The sequence below is a fragment of the Sinocyclocheilus anshuiensis genome, unplaced genomic scaffold (genome assembly GCF_001515605.1).
Source record: "Sinocyclocheilus anshuiensis isolate Anshui unplaced genomic scaffold, SAMN03320099.WGS_v1.1 scaffold2280, whole genome shotgun sequence".
NCBI lineage: Eukaryota > Metazoa > Chordata > Actinopteri > Cypriniformes > Cyprinidae > Sinocyclocheilus > Sinocyclocheilus anshuiensis.
In genome coordinates, this window is record NW_015544262.1 from 7,857 (window position 1) to 32,422 (window position 24,566).

The 24,566-nt window shown below is 38.0% G+C and overlaps 2 protein-coding genes and 1 pseudogene across 4 annotated transcripts in view; 1 reads left to right on the forward strand and 2 right to left on the reverse strand.

The window, feature by feature from the left end:
- Nucleotides 1–210: 210 nt before the first annotated feature.
- LOC107698002 (adenomatous polyposis coli protein 2-like) lies at nt 211–15,508 on the forward strand. Its single transcript, XM_016498908.1, has 12 exons — nt 211–462; nt 1,471–1,579; nt 2,010–2,123; nt 2,528–2,623; nt 5,461–5,550; nt 7,002–7,383; nt 7,735–7,833; nt 7,957–8,096; nt 8,406–8,483; nt 8,645–8,761; nt 8,891–9,105; nt 9,188–15,508. The coding sequence occupies exons 1-12, from the start codon at nt 215–217 to the stop codon at nt 14,751–14,753; spliced, it is 7,254 nt and encodes a 2,417-aa protein (XP_016354394.1). The 5' UTR covers nt 211–214; the 3' UTR covers nt 14,754–15,508.
- A 1,865-nt stretch (nt 15,509–17,373) lies between these two features.
- Nucleotides 17,374–19,450, reverse strand: LOC107698000 (UPF0449 protein C19orf25 homolog pseudogene; annotated as a pseudogene).
- LOC107698004 (receptor expression-enhancing protein 6) overlaps nt 17,692–24,566 on the reverse strand; it is a 14,821-nt gene continuing 7,946 nt past the window's right edge. The window contains exons 4-7 of one of the 3 annotated variants that reach the window (XM_016498911.1): nt 21,480–21,648; nt 20,698–20,774; nt 20,553–20,576; nt 17,692–17,758 (exon numbers count right to left, since the gene is read on the reverse strand). In XM_016498911.1, the coding sequence (XP_016354397.1) occupies nt 20,556–20,576; nt 20,698–20,774; nt 21,480–21,648 (267 nt within the window). In that variant the 3' untranslated portion in view covers nt 17,692–17,758; nt 20,553–20,555. Of the gene's footprint in view, nt 17,759–20,076; nt 20,439–20,552; nt 20,577–20,697; nt 20,775–21,479; nt 21,649–24,566 lie in introns of those variants that run through there. The other 2 variants (XM_016498910.1, XM_016498909.1) reach the window with 2 other exon arrangements.

The window sequence follows — 24,566 nt, forward strand, 5'->3', positions numbered from 1 at the left end:
TCAATATTGTCAACCCAGCTCTAATTCTTGAAGGCAGAAGACTATAGTAAATATGTAAACTAGGCTACTATTAAATATGCAAGCACTAAAGCAAAATAAATGTTTCTTAGCTTATTGTACATATCCTAAATACTTAAAGAATCTATAAAAAAATTAATAAAATAATAAAAAAATAATAAAACATTTTACTTTTCTTGTTTTTCTAGAGCTGCATATGGACTTGACCAACTACTACGAGCTCAAGTACCAGCCTCACAACCTGCGTGTGTTTCCAGAGATGATGGCTAGCCAGGTAGGAGAAGGCGAGGAGAAACTGAGCATCGGCAGGGCCAGGAGTCCCGCCTGTCCACCGTCCCGCCAGTCCTCATCTGCATCTGGAGAGGGCACAGCTGTGTACCCTCATCAGGCAACTGGAGAAGGCCTTGTCACTGCCCAGCACTTAGAGGATCTCTGTAAAGAGAGGTGAGATCATTACATCCAAACACTCTAATCATCTGTCTCGTTTTTTTTAAGGGAAGTGTTATTTCCTTTAGAGGGTTTGTCCACTTTAATAACCAGTGGCCTTTCGTTTAGGTTGCATCCATAAACCATAATTACTTGCTATTGCTAGTCAAAACTACGTGGTTTAACAGGAAATTGGCACTCTCATTTTAAAGAGCTGGACAACAGTTCAACTGTAAATTTCAAATTCATATAACTTACAAAAAGTTATTTTATTATATGCATTTCCTAACGTTTTGTTATGAAAAAAAAAACATGCAGCAGAGCAAATAAAAACAAAAATGCATATACTTAATTTGTATATATACTTAATAAATGTTGTTCTTTTACAAATTATTTTCATCATGGAATGCTAAAAAAATATATATCATGGTTTCCACAAAAATATTAAGCATCACAACTATTTTCAACCCTAATAATAATAAGAAATATTCCTTAGGTACCGAGAACATATTAGACTGATCTCTGGATCAGGATCAGGATCATGGGACACTATAATTGTAATAATATTTCACAATATTATAGTTTTTTCTGTATTTTGGATTAAATAGCCTTGATTTGAACATAAGTGACTTCTTTCAAAAACATTACTAAATCTATGAATAAATAATAAATGATTAATTAATACATCTATTAAGAATTAATAAATCAAAAACAAGCCCCAAACTTTTGAATAGTAGTGTGTATATTTTAAAAATATAAAAAAATATTCTACATGTAAAGGAATACATATGCATAACTGGTGATTATTCGAAATTTGTCACAAGGAGTTTAAAAAACTCCTAAGTACTAAAATTAATAAAATATGTAATACAAATTGAAGTCTATTTCAACATCCTGTGGTCTGTGGCCAATTCTATTTAATTTCACACTCACAAAATTGATTCAGTTCTTAAATTCTGAATTCTGCCCAACGCTGCTGGAGTACAGTAATTTCAGGTTTTAGAAGTGTGTGTTTGTGTGTTTTAGGTCCATGTTGCTGAGTGAGATAGAGAAAGAGGAGAGAGAGCGGCGGTGGTATTACTCACAGCTGCAAGGTTTGTCTCAGAGACTGTCCGAACTGCCGCGGCTTGATACGGTAAGCAGACTAAAGAACTTCCACCCCAATTACTCACTGATGGGACTGTGTGCATCTGTAGCCAAAAATGAGGTCACTTGGTTTTGCTGCTAATGACCACAGATTGTCCTAAACCTAGATTTTTTGAGTCAGGTGTCTCTTGTCTAGTTTAAAGTAACACCACTGATTACCACCACATAATATTTGTCATTATTTACTTACTAACATGTTGTTCCAAACCTCTATGATTTGTTTCAGCTTTGAACACAAAAGGAGAAGAATTTTTGTGCAGATCTTTTCCATACAATAAAAGCATGTTTATTAAATGTTTTTATAGAATAGTTTGTTCAGTCTGTAAGTCTCTTTCCTGTCTCTAGAGGTTTGATCATGGTAAAAAGAATAGTATGCATACAGTACAAATGATATCTGTGCATTTTTCTGTGCATCACAGTTCTCAATGCAGGTGGATTTTATTCGCCAGCAGCTGGAGTTTGAAGCTCAACAACTGCGCTCCGTGATGGAGGAACGTTTCGGCACCAGCGATGAGATGGTTCAGAGAACACAAGTAAGAACAGATTATAGATTTAATGCCACGTTTTCATCAACAAAGGTCCAGCTTTAAATCCAGCTTAAATGTCACGTGTCTGTCACAAACATGTCATGCTTTTATCAACACTTGACCTGAACCACAATACTGACACTCAAACATCCAGCACAGTTTATATTGTGTTTTGGATTCTGGTGTCCCCAACCAGGCTTCTTAACTACCCTAACAAGACGTACTTGGTCAATCAGCTAAGGTTTGATGAAACATTTTGAACTGCACTGAAGCTGGGCTTTTTAGCAGAGATAATAGTGGTGTATCATAAAATGGTATATGATCATGTTCTCTCAAAGTATCATTAACAAAGCATTCAAATGTTCACTATATACTGTATGAATAATTACTGTATATGTTTCTGCGTACAGATCCGTGTTGCTCGATTGGAGCAGTTGGAGAAAGAGCTTCAGGAGGCCCAGAGCTCGCGTGGTCCTCAAGAGAAGAGTGCTCTTCCAGAGACGCAGGTGAGCTATACACCCCTGTCCTCCATTTGAGCCTGAATCATAAAATGCCTAAATTTGAGCCTGAATCATAAAATGCCTAAATTTGAGTCTGAATCATAAAATGCAACTGTGATGCTCAGTTGATTGTCCAAATCTATTAAATTGTTAACAACAACAGCTCCAACAAAAGGTTAAAGAAACAAATGACAATAAAGGGACCTCTTATTCATTTTGATTTTTTCAATTGTATATGTACAATAATCGCAGATGACTGCCCAGTGATTACAATAAAAATAATACATAATAATAACAAATAATAAAAGGTCTTATTGTAAAGATTTAAATTACTGGGAAAAAATATATTTCTTGAAAAGTTTAAATAAGTGAAGCAGTTTTGTTTTTTAAAACATTAATATTTAAAAATCTTTTGTCTACTAAATCGAAGTTGAGTATATAAATTATAACCGATATATAATAATAATAATGTTTCATATCGATATATATATATATATATATATATATATAAATGTTTTATTTGATTGAGTTACACCACCTGACACTAACACCACAAATCTTAAAAATATTTTTCTATTTCATTGTTTTAATACTACTACTACTAAGAATAATACTAAGAATAATTTGTAGAGTATAATAGTTTAGTAAACACAGGAAACTTTCAGAGTCACACTTGTTATTGACAGAAAAAGTCTAATTCTAATATGTTCTCGGCACTTTAATGATTTCATTCCGGTGAATTATTTAGTAACATCAAAATGCTACAAAGTAAGTTTCCCTGCTGTTATTTATCTCTCAGTAGTGGCATTTTCACAGCACAATTTATAGATGCTGTAAACTACTGGGGTTTGCATTGCCAGAGGCAACACAAAACCACAGAGAACATTGTTGACTGAACCAGCCTGCTGGAAAACTCACATTATAAATGTGACATTTATGGCTCAGGTAATGGATGGAGGTTGTAAAAAAAAAAAAAAAAAAAAAATTACTGTGTATTTGTCACACTTGTTATTGACAGAAAAAGTCTAATTCTAATATGTTCTCGGCACTTTAATGATTTCATTCCGGTGAATTATTTAGTAACATCAAAATGCTACAAAGTAAGTTTCCCTGCTGTTATTTATCTCTCAGTAGTGGCATTTTCACAGCACAATTTATAGATGCTGTAAACTACTGGGGTTTGCATTGCCAGAGGCAACACAAAACCACAGAGAACATTGTTGACTGAACCAGCCTGCTGGAAAACTCACATTATAAATGTGACATTTATGGCTCAGGTAATGGATGGAGGTTGTAAAAAAAAAAAAAAAAAAAGAATTACTGTGTATGTTATATAACAGGGCTAAAAGTAAATGTTCCTTTTGCATCACTGGCAGTTGCTACATTTAATTACAAACATGATAAATTGTAATCATCATGAATTAGTCTTAAGCAATAAATTAGAAGTGTGGTTTCCACTATAGTGTAGCATAACTGCTCTGTTACATAACAATTGTATATTAAATATTTATTGTAATTTAATAAAACTTGTTACTAAGTGTACCGTATTTAGTGTACCGTAATAAGTGTACCGTATTACCGTAAGATATTTCTGCAGTGGCTACTCCGCTTACGAAAATCAGAAGCGTTATTCTTGTAGGATTTTCTTTGCACAGCTTCACATCCACCCAATCTCACCTGGCGCTGTCTCACAGCACACACTGGCACTCAGTGTTGCTATGCAGAAAACAGGGTATGCCCTCCGCAAGCTGCCTCCTATTGGCTGCTCGGTGACTGGGATGCTTGGCAAGTGTGAAGATGTCATTTTAAAGCATAGTTCCCACCGCAGCACAGTTATCTGTCTGCTCAACACTGCACCAGACTGACCATGAGCTCTTGAGGCCTACTGTATAATAAGGCTGAGAATCTGAAATTATAAAGTCAGGATATGATGAAACCTGCAGTACAAGGTTATCATTTAAATTGTATGCAGCGAGTAAAACTTTAGATTTGTCACTATTTTGGGATCTTCACTGGACTCTTAAACTCATTTTGGAATAATAGTAGTCATCAAAACTATGAAATTAAGTGGAAGTATTCAGTAACCAAAATAGTTCAGCAAATCAAACTTATATGCTAACAGCAATATTAATAATAATGTTTTATGTTTAGTAGGCAATCATTGTCTAGATCACACCTCTGGACTTTCTCTCAACCAACTTCATGAGGTGGATCCTGGGATACTTTTTAAATTGGATAGTGCTTATTGGGCACTTATATTCTGAAGACTCTAGAATATAATTTAAGCCATGTCTGTGTCCTTTCTTGTAATCTGGTTGTCTAGAGATTGTATTTGTAGCTGGTGCCAAACGTTGCCATAGTGATGGGTTTGAGCATGAAAGAACGAATCAGGTCTTTGGCACTGGTGCTGATTCACGCTCCATATGCAAATGTTGTGCACATGCTCAAACAGTTTTTAAACAGAAAAAAATAGTCTGGCTTCAAAGGCTGTTTGGGCAGTAAGTCAGAATTAAAATAGATGAATATCATAGCACTGGGTACAAAATATTAGACCATTTTTTCAGCTGGTTTCAACTGGTGTTAAGGCGATGTTATTAAGTTAAGCTCTGTAGCAGAATAGTCACAGGTGTAATGCATCACAGGTACTACGGACACTTCATGTTTGACAGCCAAAAGAATATATACCCTCTCAATATGAGTGTATCAGTCTTAATACAGCACAGATTTTCAGTACGTCACTGATACTTTGCTGCTTTAATAAATATTAATGTGTTAAGTCAGACATACAGACCAAATTTCCAAGTATCTTCTGTACTATAATAAACTATATCCTCTGTCCACAGAGCACCGAGTGCCTCTCAAAAGCATCTGTGTCTGACATGGATACCGGAAGTGCTGGTACTTTGGAGGCCCCTGGAGAAGCAGGGAGCAAAGTAAGAGCATTTTGTTTTGTTTTTTTAGTTTGTTAGTTTTCCTAAATGTAATCTGGTTACATACAATGATATTTCGAGATTAAAAAATTCACAGACGAATCGTTAGGAAGCTTACAGATCAGGTTATAATTTTAACTATGTATCATAAGGGGCTATATCAGCCTTTCTGTAAACACAGCAGTCTATCTATTTGTACTTCATACTTTATTTTAACAAATGCATTCAAATAAATGTGAACATTTATGGTTGCCTGTACAGCACTATGTGTTGGTCTTGTGATGGACTGACCATCTGTCCAGGATATTTCCTTCTTTTGGCCCGAGATGCTGAAATAGGCTCCAGCATCTCTGCAACCCTAAAACAAGCAGTTTGGAGAACAAATGGATGGTTTCCTTTAAAATCAACATCAGATTAAAAACTAGCTGTAAATACACAAAATATCATAACTGTCTTGTCACGGGTGCACTGCTGAGCGGACTGAGGAGCAAGGAACGAAGAGAGACGAGGAGTACATCAATCCAAATGGGTTTAATTAATACAAAGGAACACTCACGCAATACATGTAGACATGACATGAACATGACCTGAACAATACCGGACGCTGGAGCACACACAGGGAACCCTATTTATACACACAGGAGGAGGGGATGACGAGACACACCTGGGAGCAATGAAACATCAAGGGAAACACCTGGGACAAATGAACTTAATCAGGACACGAACAGGAAACTAACCAAATATGGGCATAGGAAGGCACATGGGGAGCAAGACACAGATCGAGGCGAGCTAGGGCGGAGAAGTGAGCGGCAATTTCCATAGCCGCGGGGGGGGGAACTAGGAAACAAAAAACTTTCAAAAACACGGGGAAGGGATGCCGCTTACTTTCAGTTTTGGTCCGGTATTCTGTCACGGGTGCACTGCTGAGCGGACTGAGGAGCAAGGAACGAAGAGAGACGAGGAGTACATCAATCCAAATGGGTTTAATTAATACAAAGGAACACTCACGCAATACATGTAGACATGACATGAACATGACCTGAACAATACCGGACGCTGGAGCACACACAGGGAACCCTATTTATACACACAGGAGGAGGGGATGACGAGACACACCTGGGAGCAATGAAACATCAAGGGAAACACCTGGGACAAATGAACTTAATCAGGACACGAACAGGAAACTAACCAAATATGGGCATAGGAAGGCACATGGGGAGCAAGACACACACAAAACACGGAACAAAGTCTGATATGTCTAGTACATATGTTAAATTAATTTACTATATTTTAACAAGACATTGGATGTTCATCCAATGCCATTTCATTTCTGACCTTATATGCAGCTTATATGCAGTTTTAGTTTGAATATACTTTAATCAAAAACAATAGTGCACTAATGAACTCTTAAGACAGCATATGTCAGCTATAGTTAAATTGTGTTTGGGTTGCAGGTGGAAATGGTGTTTTGGCTGCTGTCCATGCTGGCCTCTAGAGATCGAGAAGAGATGTCCCGTACCCTTCTGGCAATGTCAACCTCGCAGGAAAGCTGCATTGCTATGCGCAAGTCTGGTTGGGTCCCACTGCTTGTGCAAATACTACATGAGGGTGGCACTGGGGAGGCAGCTGGGACAGGAGGCTATAGTCGGGAAGCCCGTTCGAGAGCCAGTGTTGCCCTGCACAACATTGTGTACTCGCAGCCAGATGAGGGCCAAGCACGTCGCGAGATGAGAGTTCTTCATGTGCTAGAGCAGATCCGCTCACACTGTGAGAATGGCTGGGTCTGGATTGAAAACCATTTAAGTACCCCCTCACCTGGTGGTGGCAAAAGCACAGGTGAGCCCTGGTTAAGCTATAGTCAATGTGTTATAGAATGTGAGACTTACCATTCATTTGTTTTGAATAATCATATTCTTTTATTTGTGTATATCAAGTTCCAAACAAAAAGACAAAGCTTATACATATAAGTTGTAAGTACTGTTATGAGTACTGTAAGTATCGGATTACTTTCTTATAAGTACTTACTTTAATTATTGGATTAACTAGAGAGGTTCAATATGGTGTTTAGATTTTTCATTATATATTCATTAAATTATATATTTTTTGATTGAAAAACTATTTTGATACATACTCTTAGCATACTATAAAATAATTCATACAAGTATACATTTACTTTGATATCCACAGAAATCCCTGAGCCAGTGGATCCCCAAATGTGCCAGGCCTTGTGTGCAATAATGAAGTTATCCTTTGAGGAAGAGTACCGCAGGGCGATGAATGAGCTAGGTGCGTGAATACATTTTCTCTAAATAGACCAAAGAGCAATAGAGTGTATGCTGCAGTTGTAAATAAGTTGCAAATACAGTGAGGTGAAAACACAATGAAGAAGCTTGTTTGTGCATCTTTTAGGGGGACTGCAAGCCATTGCAGAGCTAATACAGCTGGACCAAGAACTGTATGGCATGCAAAATGAGCCAATCAATATGGCCCTCCGGCGTTACGCAGGAATGGCACTCACAAATCTTACATATGGAGATGTTGTGAATAAGGTAAATTTAGAAATTATTGCATACAAGTGTGGATTTGTGTAAAAATTAAAGACATTGCTATTTGTACAGTCATCTCATTCCTTTATAATAATGTAATCAGTGTCCAAACTGCCCATAAATATTTTTACTGAAATATGTATAAAATTAACTATTGTCATATAATTAAACAAAACACATATTTTATCTTTGGTAACAGTTAATTTTGCACGCTAATTATAATATTAATTGTTAATAATGCATACATACAGTGCCAGGCAAATGTACAACTTCTTGTGATGTTGACAAAATGCTCTTTATCAAATTTATCAGGCTACACTTTGCTCAAAGAAAAACTGTCTTCAAGCCATTGTTGCACAGCTTGCATCTGATAGCGAGGAATTACAGCAGGTACATAACCTACTTTTCCATACAGCAAACCATCACTCCTTTATTAACTTCTAGGATGAGAAATATTATGCAACAGCTCATTTTAATAGTATTTTTTATTTGCTTCTCTCATTTGCAATTATTTGGCCCACAACAGCTCTGTGATTTGTCATTGCTTTTAGGTAGTGTCAAGTATACTGAGAAACTTGTCATGGCGTGCTGATATCAACAGCAAGAGGGCTTTGAGAGATGTCGGCAGTGTGTCAGCACTTATGACTTGTGCACTGCAGGCTACAAAGGTACAATAAAAATTGTATATGTCATCCATTTCTTACATGAGGGATTTACCCTTTAAATTGGTGATATTTGTGCTTCAATACCACTCAGAAAGTGATGAGTAATTTTACATGGTCTGGTCTTCCCCACAGGAATCCACTTTAAAGAGTGTGCTCAGTGCACTGTGGAATCTGTCAGCACACAGCACTGAGAATAAGGTGGCAATTTGCTCTGTTGATGGTGCTCTCGGCTTTTTGGTTAGCACTTTGACTTATCGATGCCAAACCAACTCACTGGCCATTATTGAGAGTGGTGGAGGTATCCTGCGTAATGTGTCCAGCCTTATTGCTACCCGAGATGATTACAGGTATCATGTTTATTCACATTCACAAATTAAGCAGAGATCAAATTTTCCATGACATCACTTAAATTCTGTTTTCCTAAATCAGGCAAATCCTCAGGGATCATAACTGCCTTCAGACTCTGCTGCAGCACTTGCGATCTCACAGTTTGACTATTGTGAGTAATGCATGTGGAACCCTCTGGAACCTGTCTGCACGAAGTCCAAAGGACCAGGAATTGCTGTGGGATCTGGGAGCTGTAAGCATGCTGCGCAATCTCATCCATTCAAAGCACAAAATGATAGCCATGGGAAGTGCTGCAGCTCTGCGAAACCTCCTTATAAATCGTCCACTTAAATATAAAGATACTGCTGTTATATCGCCAGGATCCTGCATGCCATCCCTCTACATGAGGAAGCAGAAAGCATTAGAGGCAGAGTTAGATGCGAAGCATCTGGCAGAAACATTTGATTCAATCGAGAAGCAAAGTTTAAAGCATCAAAGTATAAACAAACCTTTGAGGCACATTGAGAGCCTAGCAAAAGACTATGCCTCAGATTCTGGTTGTTTTGATGATGATGAGGCACCTAATGTATCAACCAGCTTGGATACTGGAACCTTCTCCATGCTCTCCATGTTCTTGAACAATTCTAACTTCCTTAATACCCAGCCCCGTAAGCGAGATGGTGAGCCTGAACAAGACGTCGAAACCTTTCAAACTGAAAATAAAAGGTCACAACTCCCTGATGATGAAGTGACTGTGGCAGCTGAGAAATTAGCCAAGAAGATCACCAACACTGTGGCTAAAATTGACAAACTGGTGGAAGACATTACCATGCATACATCCTCAGAAGACAGCTTCAGCCTCAGCTCAGAAGATCATTTTGTGGATTGGAATTATGGGCCAGATGAGCTTCACGAGGCACGAGCCATTTCCTGTTCCCCTTGTCATCTTTCTGACACCAGCTCTTTTTCACCTAAAGAGCATCTCAGCAGAGCACATGCCTTCCTGCATCTTAAAACAGCCAACTCGAGTTTATCCAATGACAGCCTTAACAGTGGCAGCACCAGCGATGGCTATTGTGGCAGTCAGGACCAGACTCATACCTTAGCAAAACCAACAGAACAACGACGTCCTAATAAACTTGACCTTAAGGTAACTCACGAAGAACCAGTGAACAGTGGTGTACATATTTCAAGAGTCATGTGTCAAAATGAGATCCCTGAAAGAGATTTTGAGACAAACAAAGATGCTATTTTGCCTGATCTAGGTTCCACCGATACAGAGAAAAGCCAAGAACCTTTTATATCCACACCTACAACAGTTTCAACCAAGGTGTCTTCAGATGCTAGTATACCAACTGTCAAGTTGTCTCCCTCCTATCAGCATGTTCCACTGATCCAGAGTGTTGCCAAGTTTGGCATTGCAAAAACTGCAATTAATGTTCAGGCAGCTCAAGCAATGCGCAGGCAAGCCTGGGTTCCAACAGTGATGACTGGAGGTAGTATTAGCAAGTTTTCCCCAATATGCTCTGCAAGAAGCCCCACAATAGGACAGCTGGAGACCCCTCAGAAGTATTCTGTAGAGAACACTCCAATATGCTTCTCTCGCTGCAGTTCTCTGTCTTCTCTGTCTTCTGGCGATGGAGCTCTTGATGGACAGAGTCAGACTGAAAATGAGCTGGAGAGTGACTCCTCATTAGAAATCATTGAGGTGGAAGATGTGAATCTTGAGAGAAAAGATGAAGAGGATGAGACACTTGATGACTTGAGTGACAGTCAGTTATTATTAACTGATCAGAAAATCAGCAGCTCTGATCCAAATGAGATCCCCAGTACAATCAAAAATGAGAAGAGGTTCCTTAGAGGAGTGTCTCCAGTAATTCTTGAGGACAGGACACCATCCAGCTCTTCAGAAAACTACATTCACGAAACACCTCTTGTAATGAGCCGCTGCAGTTCAGTAAGTTCACTTGGCAGCTTTGAATCTCCTTCAGTTGCCAGCTCTATTCAAAGTGATCCATGTAGTGAAATGATAAGTGGTACTGTTAGCCCCAGTGACTTACCAGACAGCCCAGGACAAACAATGCCTCCGAGTCGCAGCAAAACTCCATGCTGTGCAGAATCAAGTGGACCAGAAATACAGAATCTTAGTGGTGTAGGAAGCCAGTGGGAAAACAGTTTGCGCAAATTTATGGAAATCGCAGACTTTAAAGAAAGGTTTAACCTACCTCCAGATTTGGACACAATGATCTATTTCACTGTGGAAAAACCAATTGAGAATTTCTCATGTGCCTCTAGTCTGAGTGCCCTCCCTCTGCATGAACACTATGTCCAGAAAGATGTAGAGCTCAAACTTACTCCTTTGCTAAACCAGCAAGACAATGATCCAGAGGATTCTGAAAAGGAAGAGGACATGGATGACCAAGAAGAGTATAGTGAAGGAAACTCAGATGATGACATAGAAATTCTGAAAGAGTGCATTAATTCTGCCATGCCTTCCAGGTTTAAGAAGGTAAGGCCAACTGTGATGTCCAACCTCTCAAACCAAGTTTTCAACATGCAGAGTCGAAAATCTGTGCAATTACCAGTGTATATGGTGCTGCAGAACAAAAACAATCAAATGTGTACTGGACAAAAGCTTGGAATGTCTTCAAAAGAAATCTATCATGACGATTCCTCTTACACTGACTCTGCTGAAGGTACGCCCATCAATTTCTCAAGCACGACTTCCTTGAGCGATGAAACTCTCCAGTATCCACTCAGAACTAAAGGAATAAAAGACTGGCGAAGAAACAAAGAGACACAAGAGCTGATTGACATTGAGGCAAAGAGAATTGAAGACCTACGCATGTTCTCTCGCTTCCACAAACCAACTAAAATGACACGTCAGTCGCACATAGTCACAAACCAATTGAACAAGACAATCAGACATATGGTACCCACTCAGAGATTACTTATACAGAGTAAAGAGATGGCAGCAAAAATGACCCAGCAAAGGATTCAAAGCCAGTCGCCAGTTCGACAAATTCAAAAGCAAGGACAGAATCTGTCAAAAAGCATGCCACAGTTAGATATTCCTATAAGAAAACAAAACACAGAGGTCTACCAAAATCAGAATCATGCACAGAAAAACACTTTAGCCTTTCAGTCTAGGCATCACCCAACAACTAAGGAAGTGGCCATATGCCATAAAATGGACAGACAGGATGGACTGATGAATAGGATGGGACAGAAACAACATTATGAATCAAGCAAGACTAATGTAATACGCAATGCTAATATACAAGATCAAGTCAACTGTTACCAGTCCCGCCAAAAGGGTTTTCACAGAATCAAGCAAAACCTAATTTTAGAAGAAGCACCTCCATGTTACTCTTTGAGTTCCTCCCTTAGCTCTTTGAGTGACGCAGAATTTGAGGAACATCATGGAAAACCTCAGCATACGTGGATAAGGAATAAACAAAATATTACATCCAAACCCCAGTGCCCTCCAAAATCACAGCAAGAACGTAACCAGTTTGAAGAGAACAGCTCGCCAAGCTCAGTCAGCATGGATTCAGAAGATGATCTTTTGATAAAATGCATAACATCTGCAATGCCTCAACACAAGAAAAGGCAGGCTGCCAGAAAAAAGAAAGCAGAGAAAAAGCACAAACAGAAAGCTACTCTTCAGACAGCAACAGATTGGAGCCCTGAAAATGACCTAGATTCTGATGAAATGGCATCAGACAAAGACTCTGATCTGAACAGTGTTGAATGGAGAGCAATACAAGAAGGAGCTAATACAATCATTACCAAGTTACAAGCTTCAAAATCCCAGGAACCCTCATCAGAGTCTGAATCAGTTCTGTCATTTATGTCTGGATCAAGCTTTACTCCTAAAGAGAAGAAGGTATACAAAGATGACAAAAAGGCTAATAAACCACTTGATTTTGCCCCTCGTAAACCTGTTCCAAACTTGCCTGTGGTCTTCAGGGGTAGAACAGTGATATACACGCCCAAGAAGGAGATAACCCTCTCTCAAAGACCACCACCTAAAAAAGTGACACAGAAAGCAGATGCCCCTAAAAATCCAGATCTAGCTCAACACAGGTCAAGAAGCCTTCACAGACTGGGCCACCCCATGGACTCCACGCTGTTGTCATTGCCCAAAAGAAGCTCAACACCACCTGCCAGGATACCAAAGAGCTCATCTTCAGGTTCATCTCAAAGTTCAACACCTTCCAGGCATCCTCAGAGGAAAGTAACCTCCCCAACCCAAACCATTAAACAAGGTCCAGAGAATGTGGCATCAGCAACATGCAGTCCACCGGACAAAAGAGGAAGCACTTCAAACACCAATCAGAACTCAAAGTCTCCTATAGACAGGAAAACACAGAAATCCCCTGTCAGAATACCATTCATGCAGAATCCATCAAGGCAAACAAGAAACATTTCACCTTTAGTAACCAACCAGCCCACTAGCATCAGCAGACAAAATACACAGATGTCAGGGAAAAGAATCCTACCAGCAAATCGATTGGATTTGGTTCGCATGACATCTACTCATTCAAGTAGTGGTGAATCAGATCGTAATGGCTTTCTCAGACAACTGACATTCATCAAAGATTCATCAAAAGTCTCAAGACGTGATGCTTCTTCACGTTCTGTCCCAACATCACAGCATGCCTCACCCCGAAGAGCAGTTCCAGGGGCCCCAGCAGTTTTCTTATGTTCTTCTCGTTGTCAAGAGCTGAAGGAAGCAGTTCAAGGTCCAAGAAGAATGCCTGTGACTCAAGGACAAAGACAAGTGCAGGAACAGGGGGTTATCAGGCAGGGCATGGCTCCATCAAGAGCCACCTCCATTGATAGGGACGTCACTGTGAAACGCCCAGCTAGACGTACAAGCTCGGAAAGTCCTTGCAGGGCCTCACAGAGAAATACGCCCGGTCCAAAGCCAAGAGAAAAGAGGGAGGATACCTTCAAAAGATACTCCTCCTCACCAAGCATAAATGTCTTGAGTCGTGTCACCAGCCGCTCATCTCTTCGATCTTCATCCTCTGACTCAAGTGGACGAGCTAAAAGTGAAAGGAACACAAATCAGAGGCAAAAGAGAGCTGGATCACGCAACTCTGACAAAGTGACCTGGCGAAGGATTCGCGATGAGGATGTTCCCCAGATATTAAAGAGCACCCTTCCACCCACTGCACTGCCTTTGTTGCCTTCACCTGAGGGTGCCAAACAGATGCCACCACCGCTACCAGGAAAACTGCCTACTATTACTCTAGCATCACGGAAAACAAGTGATGCAACTGTTCAAACTGAGGACTACTCAGCCAACAAAACAAATTCAAGCACCTCTCCCACGATTGAAAAAGTTCTTGGCATTACAGACGAGGCCACAAAGATGGCTCTCTCCAGGAAAATAAGCATGGCCTTTGGGAATACCCTCCAAGATGGGGATTCGGATGGATCTCTAAAAACCTACAGCACAGCATCAACCTCCACCTTTCAGTCAGTGGAAAGTAGCCACAGTGGTGGTGTTGGCCATTTCCGACAGAGCTCACCCAGTAAAGCTGTCAGGGTTACACCTTTCAACTACATCCCCAGCCCCATGGTCTGCTGCTCTCCACAGACACATGGTCAAGCACAGACAATTCCAGAGAAGACAAGGGAAAAACATGAAGCATAATCAGTCCACTGTTCCAAGGTTGACAAAGTACTATGCTCCTGATGCTGTAAAAAAAAACTCAGGTGGTAATGGATATGGTTCTCTTTACCTCGGATATTTAATGAGTCTTGTGCTTGCCAGTGCATCAGAAGTTTTACCTATTTGAAAAAAATTACAATCTGGATGTGAACAATTACCCATGTAGTATAGAATCTCATTGGATTCACAACATGAACCTAACCCCACCACAAATGAGGGTATACCCTCATTTTTTTTATACTTTTGTAGAGTGATATTAATCATTGCTTGTGCTACTTAATCACACATGACAAAGACTGTCTCAGAAGTGTGTTATCCACAGATAAACATTACGGCCTACATTTAGAACAATATGCAAACTATTCTTCGAACAACAGCGACAAATACTTTAAAAGACCATGTGCCACCTGCAAACCAGAAAAGACTGTTGTACTCTCACATGAGAACCATGTATGCACATGCCTTTATGCCACACAGACAGGTTAAACAGTCTCTTGCCTTCACTTATTATTACTGCAGGAAAATATAGCTACAATAGGTAAAATCTGCACAAAATGTCTATGTAATTGTCATGGATATTTAGTGGTAATGTTGTAAATACTGATATACAACTGTAGTCAAATGCTTCCCAGAAGGCAAAATGTAATCCTGCCATTGCTACAAATAGCATGCTAAATACTCACTTGTCCACTGTAAACACATGATGTTGACTTTGCAGTTTCTTTTTTCATTGAAAATGACAGACTGTAAGTACAACCATGAATCTCTACCCACACATTTGCATTTTTGAATATAAGATTGTTGTAATTGTTGAGTGTTCAGCAAATGTATGCAATATAATTAAGTGGCTGTACATACTCTTGCTTACTGAATGCTTTCATAATGTCATTTTGTGTAGAGTCACATTATGCTTTAAGTATTTAAAAGCAAGCTAATGAGTAGCAACTCTGTGGATTGAGATAAATACTTGCCATTTACAGTAAGTTGGGCTGAATTCTAACAGACTGCTGTAGAATGTTTAAAATGGCTTCCATTCAACCAAAGCCTATTGCCAAAACTGCAGCTACACAAGCAAATATTGTAGACATATGATCAGTGTAGGTTTCACTATGGCCAATTAGCCAGCACAAAAAAAGTGTTTGTCTTATTTGGTGAGGTGCAGTATTTACATGGGCTTTGTTTTAACTGTAATATAGCAGCTTCGCTCAATTTGTCTCTTTTAGTCAGAAAACATGCATTCTCTCCTAAAAGAAAAGTCATTGATCCCACAAATTCTGAGAATGATACAGAGAACTACAGTGTATTTCAGATGTGCTGTGACCGTGAGTGCCGATACCAACTGGTGTTCCCACATTAAAGACGTCCTCTGAAGATATTGAAATTGACCAGTAACAGAGCTCAGTGTAATGTTGTAATGACCCTTATCAGTGGTGGTCGGGATAAAGCAATATGATGCAATGCTAAATTCAAATTGACATAAAGGGAAAATGTTATGCATATTTGAGAGGTCTTGTCAAAGTATGAATTGGGTTCAGAATGTTGTTTGAAAGAATGTGGTGTTGGCCAAGGGTTAAGGGGTCCTCAAATAAACATTCTCATAAAACCTGTGTCCTTACTTTATCTGAGTGGAAGTAATTTATTCAATGGTAGATGCCTTCTGCATATCTTCAGGGTTGCCAGGTCTGCGTAACAACACTAGTCCAACGGCCAATCAAAAACAGCCCAAACTAGTCTAATGACCCTATCACAACTAACAAAACTTAAAATATACCACTCACGTACCTGTAATACATATTTTAAAGTCAGTGTTATGTGGCATTAACAATTTCAATATGAAAACCACTATATCCTAGTAATCATAAACACAATCTGTTTTCATAAAGAAGCACAAGAACTTAAAGTTTCTCAGTGCTCCTCCTTCACAAAACTTCACATCTAGCACAGTTTCATAATTGTTATAAAATATTTTAATACAAACATTTTAGTCAAATAGAAAATTGTGGGGGGGGTGATTTAAAAGCCCAATTCCTGCAGACTTGGCAACCCTGACTGCAATGTTCACAGTTTTTTTTTTTTTTTCCATGTGGCAAACCATTTCATCATTATAAAAGGGGCAGGCCACCTTTCACCCCAAATCTGAGGGAAACCACCAACTACCACAAGTCTAGTTTTAAGCGCTGTTTAAATTATCATTAGGTAATGTCATATATCATAAAGTAGCCTTGCTTTTATTAAGCCATCATTTTGCCAATGTGCTCTTTTGTTCTTACTTTTTTTTGTTGTTATTAACTAGACTGCTGCCTTTAATTCATAAACCTAAATGAGATTTATGTTCACTTTTTCTCCACTTTAACACATGTGAAAATGTCACTGTGATGAATATATACATATATATATATATATAAATAATATATACAGTCTACCCTGAACAATTCCAGTAAACAGTAAACTCAAGAAAGCTTGGATTGTGAAAATTAGATGTAAATTACATTAAATAATGAAAAATACATTAAGACCGCACAAGTTATGGAATGGACTGCACTTACACAGTACTGAACACACACAACACACTAACATTGACCAAGTAGATTTAATTAAAAAAAATCAGCCAGAAATATCACAAACATAAATTAAAAATGTAAAAAGTGTCCAAGTGGCACATTTAGAGAGTTGTTATGATGACATTGAACCTAAATGCTAACAGCAGCTTAGCAAGAGGAAAGGCTCTTCCATGGAAATCAAGTGCCATGCTCAGTCATCAGTTACTGAATGAGCTCAAGTTCAAAAGCTACAGGCGAGTTGTCACAGCGCGCTCCTCTTCACCTCCATCACGCTGTACTCCAAAGACTCCCCAGCCGCACGCAGCTCATCTCTCCACCGTGCGAGACTGCCACGTTCCTCTTGCAATCGCTCATGCAGCTCTATGTAGCGTCTGCTCTGCAGGTATCTCGCCTCCACTTCGCTGCTGCTGGAACTGGCTTTCAGATCTGAAAAGTCAAGGCCAAATATTACCATCATGCATGCAAAGGTGCCACACTAGCTAACATCCATGTCCAACACTGCTAGCAGTAGCAAAGAAGTTGGCCAAGATTAAATAATACATTTAATCACTAATTACCCCACTGTTATTAAAAACTTTTTAAATTGCCATTTGAAACAAGTACCTAAGACATGGGCTTAAAAAACAGACAACTTGAATTCTAATATAATTCTGTCTGTATGGGACAAACATGACCAGGTGAACAAACACAACACACAAAAGAACAGAACGTCAAGTTACCAATGAAATTATGAATTGGATTAACATTACCACATGAACAAACACTAGAAAAAGGACAAAAATGTGTTTGTATATAGGCAAAACGTTGTCTATACGCTCCTCGTTATATATTAGAGACTAACATTACTTAAAGTAATGATAATTTGCAGTTCTGCACCACAGTCTGATCTCAAGAGAAAATGTACCCGTTTTATGAGATGCTTATTTCATATGAATTTTTATGATGTGATTTGTTAGAAAACAAGTAAGCATAAAGGCAAGGCAAGGCAAGTTTATTTATATAGCACATTTCATACACAATGGTAATTCAAAGTGCTTTAGTTTTAGTGTTTGTGCCAAAAATATGTTGTTTGAGCACTGTGCTGATCTGCTGAAGTAAAAATCTTAGAAAAATCAAAGAAAAGTACAGAAATAGGGAGCAAAGCGCAGAGAAGTAAGCAAGAACGTCCGAACGGTAGCGAAGCCGGATGCAAAAGTGAAAGCACCACGCCTAACCTTGGGGAGTAAGCAGACTGTACAAAAACCTATGAATGGAATTATGCAGAATTATATAGCCACAAATTCGCCCAAAACATAGAATAATTATGAATTGCTGAGAGATTGTGTTGGTAAGTTACATTCATTGATATCCATTGGAGGATATCAATCATGATGGATATTTTGACCTTTTAATTGGGCTCGTGTTCCTGCTTGAGTTTGTTGTGTTCGGACTGACTTGAACGTATGGTGTTTTTATTATTATTACTTTTTTTTATCATCCTGCAACTTATATCTGAAAATATTTTGCAATGTAACAAATGCACATTGTTGTTAAGGGAGGCATATTTCCCCCATTTAACCCTCCATGTGAACAAATCGTAGCTAACTATTATAACTGGCTTCTTATGTCAACTGTTCATCTACATTCGCAACATTACTTTTGTATGTTCAGTGTCTTGAAATGAATTACAATAACTTATTTTTCAGATATGTTCATTTCCCTGAATTGCTGCATGAAACAGCGCTGTATTTGTGCTTAAAAGAGCGGGTGTTTTAAGTCAAAGTGCTGAGATATCCTCGTCTGTCCGGTAACAGTTTCTTCAGCAGAATCGTGTGAAACAGTGAACACCAGGACAGGCTCGGTTCACGTCCTCCATGATCTGCTCCACGGTTGGCGGATCCGGTCTGGATGGCAGAACCACCCGCTTCTTGCTTTTGGAACCAAAATTCATCCTGATTAGAGACGCAACAGCTCTAATTTTAAACAACAAGGATGTGACGTTTATAAAGCATTAGTGTTCATGTTGATGGGCATACTGTACTCTCTTGAAACAATCTCAACAAGTAAAGACTGAACATATTTCACATGTATGAGCTACAGAGATGACACAACGAAGATCTTTGTGATGACTGTCGCCATCTTTCGACTCAGAGTAAAACAGCAAACATTTGTAAACAGAACAGAAAAAGACTGTTACAAAAACACAAGCTGAGATCAATTTACAGCAAACACAGACGTACAAATTAAACCATAATGATCTCACAATAAGAAATAAATAAAACAAGTTTATATATGATCTACAACCATACAGGTTTGTATGATTGAATGCAGTACAATTATTTATTTATGTTTTTTGCATAACGCACACTTCAGTTTGATAAGCTTTTATGAATCAGATATTTTATAAATTTCATTTTATAATGTTTTTATTTCCATTATTAATTATAAATTAATACACTTTTTTCTTTATATTATTAATTCAAAATTTCACAATATCTCGTAATTATTTATAGAATAAATATTTTGTGTATCTTAGTAAACGAAAACGATGAGCATGGTGACAATGAAAACGGTTTCTGTTGCACATTTTCATCTGAAAAACTCAACAGTTGGAGTTCCATTCAGTTTTAGGACTTAAGCTGATGACGTCAGTGGTACATAAGAAAAAAATAATTCTACAAGAAAGTATCTTTTCAAATGTCGAATACAAAAATTTATTGAAGATTTACATTTTTATCATAATAATACGATTACAAAATCCCTGACGGATGCCATGAATACAACAAATTACTACCCATAAATAAATAAGTAAATAACAAATACACTGTTGAATGTCTGTTGAATTTCCTACAGTACATTTCTGTTTTGCTATGTTTAAATGCTGAAGACATTTAACAATCTGAACAAATTTATATGAACAGTGAAAAGAAATACATCAGGTTATTAAACTATAAAGTCCAAAACTCCACTCCTGACATCGGCTGTGTGAAAACCAGGCATTGATTCACTCATTGAGGTCTTTACAATGAGACCATATGATACAGCTGTCAGAATTTATGTCTTCAACATGATGCTGCATCTCTTGCATGTTTGTGTCATCCTCAGATCACTTTAGCCACCTGTATTTCTGCATGTAGAAAGAAAAAATAAATAAAATAATATATACATATATATAAAACATATCAAATGTAAAACATTTAAAACAAATACCTCCCACCTCATACACACACTGAAAACGTACCGTTTAATCAACTGTGGGTTCAGCCTACAGTCAGACACATGCAAGAAGAGACAGCACAGAGAGATAGATTAATATGCAGAAAATCTAAGAACAGAAAACTGCATGACTTGTCAAATGTGGGTTTATTAGCATTATGATGACATACAGGAGCAGAACTGGGCAGTCTTCTGGCTTCAGGCTCAGCTGGGCCAATAGTCCGGTTTCTCACCAGAGTCTGAAGAACTGCAATAGAGAGAATAATGGATAGAACAAGTGCCAACCTGAACAGTTGATACAAATTCTGACAGTGATTAGAACATTTATATTCATATATACAAATAATGAGCTGACATCAATCCGCTTATTTTACATTTAAATTGAAACTCTTTAAGTTTTGCAGTGTGAATAAACAATTCTCCATTACATTTATGATGCTGTTAAAGAAATATTATATCATGTTACGTAATGTATTAAATGGATCTTGGTGATGGATTGATCTGTCTAAATCGGTTTGTTTCTCAGTCCCTATATTTAGAATGTAACCTTGGTATTTGTCTCCTTGCTGGAATCTCTGTGACCTCACGGAACAGCATTAATCCATGTGTTATGTGATGAAATACAGTGCAAGCCAATCTGAGCAGTGGCATAAAAATTGAATTTTATTTCAATTTATATTTTAAATTTCAAAGAATGTCATTTTTTTTTAATTATTATTGATTTCTGCATGTGTGACTAAAGCTTTTATTAGGTGTGATCTGAAAATGCAGATGTGTCACGATTATTTCATGGCCGATTGTGTCAGTTATAATATCTATTCAAAATTTCTTAACATCTTAACATTTTCTTATCTTCAGATTATTTCGTTATTTGATTATGAGGTTTACTGGTGAATAAGATCAGATATTCTGGAAAAGAATGGTGTTTTGAATCGGCTCTTATGTTGCATACCCTCTCTCGTGGCGTTCTCAGCTGCTGACATGGCCTTCCCTCCTATATTGTTGACCATCTCATCTACTCTGGCTTCATGCTTCAGGAAACATGGCCGCACCACATGCCTGTACAGTATCTGAGAACCATTCCAGGAGACCGGAGCCATGCACCACAACAGGAACAAGCACTAAACACCAGTGAAAATAAAATAAAAAATGCACACACACACAAAAAAAAGAGCAAGGGAGTAAAAAAGGGTGTGAGGTGTGAGAATTCACCACTAACATAGAGCGACGTAGAGTTGTCCCTACCAAAGAGACTAAAGCGGCTGAGAATTATAAAAGTTTGCAAACCTTACAATTACTATTTGTGTTTTGTATCGTGTACTCTCGCTTTCCCGTATATGGATATTGTAGCAGCCTCACCTGTGACGCAACATGCACAAACAAATGATGAAAGTATACCGTTTCCCAGGAAATCTGTCCCGAGAACTCTAAAATATAAATAATTATGGCTTACCACAGTGATTTAGTGTAAAGCAAAAACACAGGATAGAAAATGGTTTTACAATGTACTCAGTCATTTCATTTTTGTTCATTTTAAACAGGAAAAGGTTACATTTTAAATTATGTATTTTTTTACAGTTTACATTCTAGAGTCTCAGGATATTTTATAAAAATTATTTTATGAAATCATAAAACATTTAACTACATAAAAACATTTATATTCACATTTATATTCAAATTATAATACAAACAAACAACGTTTCAAATATTATAACAAAACACACAAACATATGTGTTGTTCCCAGGGACGCGGGAAGTAGGGGTGCTGAGGGGGCTGCAACACCCCGTTTTCACATGGTTGCAAATGCAACGCCAGGTTTGTTCATTTAAATTTATTCAGTTTTAGCATTTAATAATTTATTTGTAATGACCTCTGAAATGTAAATGGTACGTGGGCTATAATAAACCCATGTTTATCTTTATAAACATGATTAATTTTACTTGATGTTTTCTATATGGGATGATTAGCCTAATCCTCATGAACAAGTGACGCTAGCGCCCCCCCAACACGGACGCACACAGCACCCCCAACCGAAAGCATCTTCCCGCACCCCTGGTTGTTCCAGTAATATTTATTTACTATTATAGTATTCATGAATACAATTTATTTTATTTTATTTTTTATTTTTTTAGTTTACATTTGAGTAATTTTGTTATGTGCTTTTGTCATTTTTATTAGGTTTGAAATAAGAAATGTTCCATATTTTTAAAGTCCCCCTGTAGTCAAATATTTTATCCCTTAAAACTTATCTTTGATCATCAAAATGACATATTTAAATGTTTTTTCTTGTGAAAATACTTTTCTCATGCCTTAAAATAGCTTGAATGTAACTCTACACCCTTGCCTCATTTACTATACGTGGATCTATTAATATGCAAATTAGTCCCGCCTCCACTCAGTCACACCAGCCAGCGCCTCCTGATCCACTGAACTGTAGTAACCGCAAAACAATGTCATACACGGGTAATGACTGATAAAACTATGTTTTTACTAGCGGACAACTACAGTGAATACTGTAACATTCGTTAAAGTTACTTACTTGACGATGTTGTGTCCTAAAATGCCTTGAAGACTCGAATGCAGCCGTTTGTGATTGTTAATTCGCGCCCGCGAGCATACGCGTGTGAAGAGCGGGAGAGGTGCGTCTGACTCCGGGCTACTTTTACACTGTTGCCACGGGTTATAATGCAAGTTAGCGGTTCTAAATTCACATTAAACCACAGCTTCATGGGTTTTTTGCTCTGATTTATTTTTGGTTTTGTGCTGGTATTGGTATATTTTGCATGCTAGTGATAGGAATCAATCCCTTGACGTGATTGGTTATTGGTTTGTGACATAGCAAACCAAGGGCTGTTTCAAACCATATTTCTAGGTCAGCCTTTGGGAAACTAGTTTTAAGGAGAAAATACACAGCAATGGTGTTGATTAATAGATTGGCACATGGTTTGTCTAAAAGCATATTAAAAACACCACATAGACAAATAAACAACATAAAAAACTTGATTTTCACTACAGGGGGACTTTAACATTTTTTTTAAGGTGTGGTAATTTACTACTTTAACTTATTTTATTTCAGTTAGTTCTGTAGTTTCCATTAACAAAAATATATTTTTTTTAAGTAACAACAATATGGAAGTCTTCTGCCACTGAATAAAAAAATTAAAAAGGAAATTGCGACTTTTTATCCACAATTTTGAATTGCGAGTTTATCTCGAAATTGTGACTTTTTTTTTGTTTGTTTGTTTTTTTAAATTCAGAATTCTGAGATATAAACTCGCAATTCTGAGAACACCAGTCTTTTTTCCCCCTTAAAATTGGACTTTATAACTCGCAATTGCGGGTTTATATCTCATCATTCTGAGAAAAAAAGTCAGAATTACAAGATATAAACTCGCAATTGACCTATCGGTAAGCCCCGCCCTCCTTAGTTACTGTTGCGAACTCGGACAAATTCGGAGTTGCTAACTGTCTTACAATGGCAGCTGTCAGTGTGAAAACCTTGTCCCTATATCTTTTTGATAAATTTTGGACACAGAAGGACCACCATTCAAGTGTGACTTAAATATGCCATGGAGGAATATATAAAAGATTTTAAAATAAATATTGTGGGTATTAATATTACCATACAATATTTAGATAGGTTATTCCGAACTCTGGAATAACCTACCTAACATTGTTCGGGAGGCAGACACACTCTGTCAGTTTAAATCTAGATTAAAGACCCATCTCTTTAACCTGGCTTACACATAACACACTAACACATTTCTAATATTCAAATCCGTTAAAGGATTTTTAGGCTGCATTAATTAGGTCAACCGGAACCGGGAACACTTTCCATAACACCCAGTGTACTTGTTACATTGCTAGAAGAATGGCATCTACGCTAATATTAGTCTGTTTCTCTCTTATTCCAAGGTCACCGTAGCCACCAGATCCAGTCTGTATCCAGATCAGATGGTCACTGCAGTCACCCGGATCCAGTACGTACCCAGACCAGATGGTGGATCAGCACCTAGAGAGGACCTCTACAGCCCTGAA

Bases quoted from the DNA above. Each gene is read 5' to 3' on its own strand.
- LOC107698002 (XM_016498908.1), top strand. From the start codon at position 215: ATGGACTTGACCAACTACTACGAGCTCAAGTACCAGCCTCACAACCTG. The intron at 5,551-7,001 runs GTAAGAGCATTT...TTTGGGTTGCAG, and splicing joins CTGGAGAAGCAGGGAGCAAA to GTGGAAATGGTGTTTTGGCT. The intron at 7,384-7,734 runs GTGAGCCCTGGT...TGATATCCACAG, and splicing joins TGGTGGTGGCAAAAGCACAG to AAATCCCTGAGCCAGTGGAT.